Here is a 9,451-nt window from a genome sequence, read left to right on the forward strand (position 1 = left end):
ATCGCATTTTGGCACTAAATCACAAAACCCCCTTTAATTCCTATTGTCTGTCTATTCTGCCTCATGCTTTCTTAAACTCCTTTAAGAAAGCTTGGTTGATGAATGTGAAAGGGGAGAGTTTTATACCCTTAATGTGCGTTTTAAAACGTACCAATTAGCATTCCCCTTTCACGGATTTTTGTTGCTACTGGCATTGATCACGGTAAACAGGCGATTCACTTTGCAGCTCTGCTGCCACCTGGCATAGAAAGGAAAATGAAATGGTTCTCCTGGCTCTGGCCGAGTGACATAAACCTGCATTTGTAGCACCAAACTTGCCTCTGCATCCCCATATAACCCAAAAAAATGAATGAACCCTAAGTTTAGGAAGTAGCTACTCTGGGGGGAGCTGTGTGCAAGTTCAGAGAGCTCTACACATCCTGCCTTGCATTGCTCCCGGTTGCTAACGCAGCAGGAGCTCAGCTCTGGGGGCAAATTTGCTCACAAGTCCCTCGCCGCACTCAAGACTTTGCAGCACTCACCCTCATCTGCCAGGCTGAACTGCTCACGGGCTGAGCTAGTCACGGGCAGGCAGATTGGGAGAAAGTAGGCTAATAGCCAGTAGGGGAAAAAGTAGGGGTGTTAAGAGCTTGAAAATTTTACTTTTCTCATGTTAAAAGTATCTCCAAGCCCACCTTCGGAGCATCTCAATTTTAACAAACGCAGAAAGGGTAAAAATGCATCAGGACACTTGAGTTTTTTGTTGGGGAAAACACCTGAAGTGTGCTAATGGAAACATGATTTTTGACTTGCTTGTGTTGCAACTAGTGGAAAATAAATAATGTTGCCTCTGTGGAGGAGATGCACCACTGCCACACCAGTGAGATCATCTGATAGTGCTGAGGAAACTTCCTATGCGTGAGTGGAGCTAATGAAGTATTTGGAAACAACTCTTGTCATATCTGTCCTTAGGAAAACCTGTAGGACTCCAGGATTTGATCTTTGGAACCTCAGGCTTTATGTACCAGAGCTTTCCTGGACCAGATGCTCTCAGCAGGAGGGGTATTCACCTGCTTAAATTGTCCTGGAGCATGAAAACGATCCTGCAAACAGCAAAAACCTGTCATTGAAAATGTTATGCAGAAATGTCTTTCTGTCAAAAACACCCTCGGCTGATACCTCCCTGTCCCAGGCTTTCATCTCTCATGTCTGGCAAACCCAAACTCTTAAAAACAAAACAAAAAAACGCACCTACTTCACACTTCTGTTAAACAGAATAGCGTGAAGACTTTTCACACCTCCATGCTTATAAATGAGCTGTACTGCACAAGCAAGATCTAGGGAAGATTTAGTAATTTCCTCCCTGAGCTGACATTTTATTTCAGTAGCATTTGCTGGCCACCAGACAGTTTTCAGCAGATCAGGCATGAGTCTGTCAGCCCTTGAAAGCCCCTCATCCTGGAGGCACTAAATGACCAGACGACACCTGTGGATTGACTCAGGGCAAGGAGTGGTGCCAGCAGTGAAAGACGTGCTTCCTCAGGGCCTCTGGTCCAGCCGAGGAGATAATATGGGCTCTACCTGGGGCTGCTGGACCCTCTGCTCCACCCTGCTGCTTGGTAAGTCTGGGAAGGAGAGTGCACTTGCTATCTGATATTAAACTGACCTCTGAAAGCACAGGTGCAGTAGGGACCTTTTCTGCTGTTCACTCTGCAAAAGGCACTTTTCCTTCTTTACTCTCAGACTCTTTTCTTTTTTTTGCTCTCAGACATATGGGATTTACCCCAGGCTGGGCATCACACTTCCACCCTGGAGCTCCGCTCGGGCAGCGGGCGCTGAGGTGTGACGTGTCTGTTCCCTGGAGGCTCCCAGTCTAGCTCTCTCCCTCAACTGCCTAGGCCAGGGGAGGAAGAGTGGCCCCAACCTTTCCACCCCCAGGGTATCCCTCATCGCTGGGGCAGTGCGTTGGCTTCTCTCCAACTTTTGCTGGGAAAGACCTCACACCAGCTGCTCCAGGTACCAGCCTCGGAAGTGTTTTGGGAGATGCCCAGGTCCCTGGGCAGCCTGTGCCACCTGCGAGGTGCCTGCTGCACTTGTGGGTTTGCAGCCTGTGTCCCACCTGTGCTGCATGGCTTGGCCTCAGCGTGCACGTGGCACGTTCGGGGACAGGCTGGGCAGCAGCAGCTGCTGGGGGCTGCAGCTGGCCCAGCTGCGCCCCTCGCTCAGAGGTTTATTGCAAATGAGATTTGCAATATTTTCAGCCCCCTAAAAGCCTAGCTACAGAGTTCAAAGCACTTTTTGTCTAGGGGGGCTCGGCAGGAGGACAAGGGGAAGGCAGGGACGCCTCTGGCTCTTTCCTGGAGCTGGGCTGGCCCCTTGCTGAGTCGTGCCACGGGGTTAATCGCTCCCAGCCATATCTGGGGTCAGCATTACCTTCATTGCTTTCACTCCTGCATCTGGGTTGGCCAGCAGCAGGACTGTGCTCAGTGAGAGGCCACAGATTTATCTGTGCAAAAAAATACATTACAGTCAGGCCATGCACTAGGTCTGTGTGTGAGAGGGGGGAAAAAAATAAGAGTCGCATAAAGGGAAAACGATAGCAGATTACAACAGTATGAGATTTCCCCCCATCCATTTCAGAGCAAGATTCCTGTTTCTCAGCCTTGGGCAGTTAAATATTTGCTGTCTGGACAACAGCCTCCCAGAGAGTCCTATACCAGAAGCAACCGTGATCGGGAAAGGTGTAAATACTTGGGACTGGCTGTTAGCGTGCCACTTCTATTATCTATTCTTATCTATATGAAAAAGGGACATTTGTAAATAAAATTAATTTGTAAATTAAAGGCAGGCTGCCCGAACTCTCTGTAAAAATGGTCTTGCTGATCTTTGCTTTTCACCTTTTATTGCAGGTCTCTCCCAGGCACTTGTCCTCAAAGCCCCTCAGGATTCGGTCAATGGCACTGTGGGCCACTCCGTGCTCCTGCCCGTCTCCTACAAATTCACAAACTCCTCTTGCTTCCCACTGTCGTTTCACTGGACGTTCAGTAACCGCTCGGACGCGCTCATCACCTGCACGGTGCTGAACTGCTCCCTGAGCGCGGAGGGGGCTCCCAAGCACTGCTTTGCAAAGCATTTCCCACACGCCGTGTACCGAGGTCGCGTTGTGCTTTTCCCTGAGAACGCGTCCCTGCTGCTCCGGGACCTGCAGCTCAGCGACGGCGGGGTGTACAGCGTCACCTTCAAGCAGCAGATCCAAACCAGGCACATCACCTTAACTGTGTACGGCAGGCATCATGGCACCCCCAGGGATGCAGGTGCTGGTAAGTGTGGCACTGGCCGTGCACTCTGATACGCCTGACCTACCCTGAGCAAACGCATACCAGGGCGGGGAACAGGCAACGCTGTTCAGATCTCTTTTAAGTTGCACAGATGTGGGGGGTCAGTCAGCTCCGAGGAAGCTGCTGAGGGGCTGTGAGTCTTTCCAGTAGCAGCTGGCTGGTTCCAACCTTTCCGCCAGATGAAATAACTCTCCTAAAAAGCACACGTCTGAACTTCCTCTGAATCACTGAGAGAGGTTTTGCAAAAGGAAGCTAGTTTTCACTGGCAAAGATGTGAATTATGGCTCAGAACAGCTTACACCTTCATATGAATCAAATGACAAACTTGAGTCTAGATGTCTACAAAAATACATAAATTTGTGGCTTGTGATATTTGCAAGTAAAAAAAAAAAGCCTAGAGGGTTCTTAGGAAACTAATTCATTACCTGTTAGACCTGGATCATCAGACTCTTCTAGCAAAATGGCCCAGGTTGGAATATCTATTTTGGCTTTGCCATGTAATCTAGACTTTGCTTTGTCTCTGTTTCAAGTGGCATATGGGTTTAGCTGTGTAAACTTTCTGCCGCATTTCTGCAATGTGTCCAAACCTCCTCTCTGATCCGTGCGGCCCTTTAATATTTCTAACTTTACGTTAGGTTAATTCCAACGAATGTTATTGCCTTATCTTTGTCTTTGAGATACACAAGACTCTATTCACAACAGTGACTGTCTTAACGCCCCTGTTGCGATCTGCTATAAAAGTCAAATAAATGAGATAATTCTGCCTGTATCATCTGAATGTGATATAATATGAATAATTTACATAAAAACTTCTGCATTTTGGCACAAAGTAATTCTGAGAGAACTGGCTCTTAGAAGAGAGGCATTTCCAGAGCTCAGTGAAAACTGAAACTCATGGGACGAGTTGCAGTCAATTAGAAAAGCCCACAGCCAACTTCACCGCAAATAAAGAATTAGTTGAATTTTCTGCATTCCTCATGAGAACTAATCTGCCCTGCACTACATGTCACAACTGCAGTGCTCTCTGAGGGGGCTGAGCCCGGCCGGTGGCCGGTGACGGTGGCCTGTCTCCTCCCCAGGGCTGCTCAGAGCACCCGGAGCGCAGCCCGCTGGCATGGGGGGAGGCACGCTGCAGCCGGGGTGAGGTTACACGTCCCACCTGTGAGATGGCCGTGCCCTACCAACAAATTTCCTTTACACGGAGGGTAGTAGTGATCCGTCATTTCCTGTGTTGCAACCAGAGGGAGCCTTCCGTGCTAAATATATTTAAACAGTTATAATTAGCTCTTTATAAAATACTCATGGGAAACGTTTCCTTTCATATTTCAGACAATGACGCCAGAGGAGGGAGATTTGGACAGAAAATCCCTGTTATTATTGCTGGATGCTTCTGTTTCACCTTGCTAATTCTGCTGCTGTTCTGCTATGCATGGCACAGTGGTGAGTGGATCTAGTGCCATATTTCCCCTCTACACCCTCTTGCCCTGATTCCTCCTGAATATTTTTGCGGTCTGTAGTCCTGTAGATCCAGAAACGCAGATGTCTTCTCCCTCACAAACAGTGACATGAAACATCCTGGATGCTGCAAGCCAGCAGTCCAGCTGAGCTCCAAGGCCCGATGTACAGTCACTGAATGTGTTTCCATGTTTGGAATTTGCAATTTAGTGTAAGGTATCTGATACCTTTAGTGTAAGGTATCAGATACAGCATGGGTGTACTGCATGAAGCTGGTTCCTACAACATGCTGGTCTCTGAGTTCTGGAGCTCAAGCTCACTACACTGTGGGGAAAAAAAGATTGTTCCTGTAGAAAAGAGGAACAAATTAGTAATACATCTGCATGCTAAAATCTTTGAAGTGGGTGACGTAAAATGATGAGGGGATATTTAGTGTGTTTCTGCTTGGAAACCCACAGATTCTCCAGATCTTACTAATTATATGTTTGAAAACCACATTCTTAAAGATTCCTTCAGCAGGATGAATGGTGCCATTATTTATAAGCAGCATTTCCTGTCTGTACTCTGAGGAAGATCTTTCAGAAATCTGCAGCCTGTAGCAACATCCACATTGTATCATTGGTAGCTGGCTCAAAAGTCTTCGGAAAGACAATGCAGTGCTTGCTTCCTAGGCAGAAATGGCACCTTTGTTCATCAATGTGACTGTCAAATATCAATGCAAAAAAAATATTGAAGCAAAGAAATTTCTTGCAGGAGCAGTTCAACAGCTGATGAGATTCATAAATCAACAGGTAAAGTAAGAAGAGAAAAAAAAAACAGCTCCAATATGGGAGATTCTGGATACACATTCACTTGAATCAGTCTGAGTTAGTTAATAGGAATCTCTTCATGAGGACTAAGATAGTAAGGCACTCAAGCACGTATAATACCACAAGCTGCCTGGCAATGTCCAGACCTTCTAAGAAGTGCATTGGCCCTATGGTCTGAATTTACTCCCTGTAGGTCATCAAACCAGGACAACTGCTCCTTTGTAGAAGGAGGTCCAGTCTTGCACCTTGCACCCTGTTTCTGTTCTCTTCTAAACACAGGATCATGTCTGACCATGGTCTTGGTCCTGGTCCCTTCTCTCTCCTGTTGCCTTCCTCAGTTAGGGGAGAAGAGGTGGCCATCCTTGTTTGAGCAGAGGTAAATGTGTGTATAAAAGTGCTGTGTGACAACAGAAGATCTCTGGACCCTGGGAGGGTGCTGGCCTAGCAGTGGGTCAGCATCCTCCATCCCCTCTTGTACTATCCCTGCAGTGTACAGGGAGTTTCTCCTCCAGTGCAGCTAATGGAGGCAGCCAACAGATGCATCAGTTTGCACAGAAGTTTCTAGCCTCTACTTAGATCCCCTGACAACCTTACTGGAGGTTGTGGGGGATTTCTGGGAACCCTCTGAGGAAATAGAGGGTGCCTGCTGCTGCCAGCTGAGGAGAGCTAAGTAAGGACAGCTACAGGAGGCCTTAACTTCTCCCAGGAAGCTCTAGCAAGGTCTAGCTGCTGCCAATGAGCTCTATAGGTTGCCCCTGCTCAGGGGGTGTTGGGGCCTGTATTCCTGCTGACCTTTGGTTAGGGAGGGTCAAGCAGCCTTTTAGCCAGTGCTAGGGAGAGGCCTAGAGCTCAGCTCCTTGGAGAAGCCAACAGCTGCAGCAGTTTGTGTAGCAGTGTGCAAAGAAGGGGTCTTTGTCTCTGTTCAGAGCAGCACTCACAACCTCAGGTATGGCTGTGACATACCTGAGCCCTGCCAGTCTCAAGGTGCAGGGAGTGCCAGGTTTCAGGTTTCATGGAGAGGTTAGGGCAAAATGCTTGGCGGAGGAAGCACAGCAGGTCCCTTGTGTCCCTGCTGCTTCCATGTTTTATGCCCTGGGATGTGGACTAGGATCTACCCCCTGTCTCATGTATTCCTCTATCAGACTCAGCTCCTATCTGGTCTGAAGCCAGAGGATGAAGCTGCAGCCCAAGGATGCCCTATATAAATAAGACTCACATGCTGATCTCTGAATCTGCCAGGCAAAGACTCTCATCTTTGATGTTTTCTGTATTTGTGTTTACCCAGGTCCAAAGTCCTAGTGAGCCCTGGGAAAAATGGTCAGAGGCAGATCCGGAAAGGATTTATACAAATGACATCTACTTTGGGAAGAGGTAGCCAAAAAACTGTGGTGTGCTCACAGTATGTATGCAAATGGTAGCTCAAAGACAATGTACAAGAGCAGTTAACAAAGCTGTGGGATTTGTTCCAAGCTAGAACTCCTCATCGGGAAAAAGAGATGCTTTTTAAAGGAATAATCACAGCACTGTTGAGATGGCTCCAGCTGGCAGGGAGCAGGACACTTTCCCAGAAGATGTCAGCTCTGTTGATGGGGTTAACGCCCAGAAACCGCGCCTGTACTCTGAGCATAGCCTTTTGGCTATAAGACCAAACAGTTTGGGCCATGGGCCCAAACTAACCAGAGAAATAACATAGCACATCTCCTGAGTCCCTAACTGACTGGGTTAATTCTGTATTTATATAAACAGAGTTCCAGATCAGATGCTGCTACAGGTTACCTTGTCCCTCATAACCTTTACGTCTGTTGTCTCTGTCAATGTATTGTATAGTTGTACTGGAGTAATAAATAGCACTTGATCCACTCTCCACTCCAGGGAAACCTGGAAGACATTGGTGCTTTGGTGATTTCTTAATTTATATTTACCAAGGTCCCAAATCTTGATCAATCTCTCATGGAATACACTTTGACAAGAGCCCTATCAGTTGCTGCTAGAAGTAGATATGGTTTTGGGCAGAGGCGGTTCAGAGCAATGTCACAGACTGAATGTGTCCATAAACTTTGAATATCAGCTCTAAGCCAGTGGACAGGGCTGGTGTGGGGCAAGATCCTCTCCTGTCACGACTGTGACATCTGTGAATGGTGAGAGCCCTCCTCTATGTAATCAAAATGAGTCTTTCCCATGGCAAATAGTCTAACAGTGTTCAGTAGGTTTCTGTCCCAGACTGAGTGGGACAGCTTCACTGCTTCGGGCTGCGTTCACAAACACTTCTCAGTGTTCCTGGGGTGCTCTGCCTTGCTTGTGATGAACAGAGGTTGAAGCATTCAAAGCTACTCAGTCTAACCCAGAATCAATTAATTAAACTGCCTTAATATAAAATCCATGGAATTGGTGGGAATTTAGGAGTCATGCTTCTTATTTCTTCCCAAATATTACTCAAGAGCAAGCAGCATTGGCTAGATTGCAACATCACTGGAAAATGCATACTTATGAGTTTGCAGTTGGAAGACCCCAGGGAAAACACCAGAGGTTTATCAAATGTGCAATAAAAATATCTGAATATTTTTAAAAATGATGAGAGGGCTGGTTGGGATAACGACGTGATAGTGCATCCAGCACCTCTAGTCTGATACATGTGTCACTTCTACTGTAACAGACCAGCTTTGATTTGAAGTCCTGGCTATAGGTTCCCAAGAACTGCCAGTATTTGTGGAATTTCTGAAAGAAAAATTTCCTGGCAGAATATATTTTTTTCACAGAGGTGAAACTGCACAATCTGCATAAAGTAAATCGAGTACAGTTTGTACGTCCAAACTGAGCAATGCAAGTGCCTGTTCTTCTCCCCGAGGGCTGACACCACACTTTGCTCTGAGATGCGCAGCTTGCATGTGAATTCCCCATTTTTTGAGATGTAAGTCCCAGGGACAGCCCATGCTCGCTTGCATGTTCGTGAGTTAAACCCTGTGCACAAAGAGGGCCGGTTAGCAGCTTCCTCTATCAGCTGTGGGGGCACTTCAGACATCTCCACTCACTCACAGTACAGTGGAAATGTTCGAAAGACAACTATCCTTCATTGCTGCTTATAAGCTGATAGTTGCCCTTCCTAGGCTGGCAACGGTGAAACAGCAGCAAGCCCGACCAGCTCCTTTTGGTGCACTCTGTGTGGTCAAAGACGAGCAGCTGGGCTTCTGCACAGTTTCTGCGGCAGCTGGATCCCAGGGTCCCAGGATACATGGGCCCTTCCAGGACCTGTACTCCATCCGGCTGCTCCTCAGTGAGCCTGGGAAGGGCAAGCTGTGGGGATGCAACAGCCTGGATCAAAGATACAGCTGGTGGCATCCAGGATGTTTCAGTTTGGATGCAACCTGCTGCAGTTCTGCGACTCCACTGCAATAGTATTGCTGAACTGACCAGTCCTAGCTCCTGAGAGGGGACTACCCACTATGACTGCAATGTGAAGAGATCTTTTCTGCTTGCTTCTGTATGTTGTTAATATTGGAAATGGAGTTAATACTGGAATGTTAATATTGGAAACTTCCCTCAGATGTTGTGTACAGGGGGTGTGCGTAGTTCTCGGGCTGGTGACTGTGAATTAAACTCAATGGTTGAGCTTGCAGCAGCTGCCCCAGATCTGTGGCTAGCCCTGACTGGGGGACTGCAGTTCAAGTCTCTTATGGTTGCTTTTTGGGGAGAGGGGCAGGAACAGTAGCTCTGCCATTTTCTCACATCACAGCATCCCTGGGGGCATTTAGAAGCAAGGTGCCATGAAGCTTGTCTCAGATCAACAGTACTCACCTGTAGAATAACTCTGAGGGTGGAAAACAGGACCCTGCCCAAGGCTGATAAATGCACTTGCTTGGTCTTCCTCACCTT

At 47.5% G+C, this 9,451-nt stretch overlaps 1 protein-coding gene across 3 annotated transcripts; it reads left to right on the forward strand.

Moving 5' to 3' along the window:
• The first annotated feature begins 1,205 nt into the window (after positions 1-1,205).
• LOC104153982 (uncharacterized) lies at positions 1,206-9,075 on the forward strand. 3 transcript variants are annotated; one of them, XM_068957384.1, is made up of 5 exons: positions 1,206-1,598; positions 2,889-3,299; positions 4,647-4,757; positions 5,526-5,563; positions 6,867-9,075. In XM_068957384.1, the coding sequence occupies exons 1-5, from the start codon at positions 1,451-1,453 to the stop codon at positions 6,954-6,956; spliced, it is 798 nt and encodes a 265-aa protein (XP_068813485.1). In that variant the 5' UTR covers positions 1,206-1,450; the 3' UTR covers positions 6,957-9,075. The 3 variants fall into 3 exon arrangements, with proteins under 3 accessions (XP_068813485.1, XP_068813486.1, XP_009688447.2); XM_068957385.1 differs by lacking the exon at positions 4,647-4,757 and having other exon boundaries at positions 1,207-1,598; XM_009690152.2 differs by lacking the exon at positions 5,526-5,563 and having other exon boundaries at positions 1,208-1,598.
• Positions 9,076-9,451: the final 376 nt, after the last annotated feature.

Source organism: Struthio camelus, chromosome 11 (assembly GCF_040807025.1).
Source record: "Struthio camelus isolate bStrCam1 chromosome 11, bStrCam1.hap1, whole genome shotgun sequence".
Classification (NCBI taxonomy): Eukaryota; Metazoa; Chordata; class Aves; order Struthioniformes; family Struthionidae; genus Struthio; species Struthio camelus.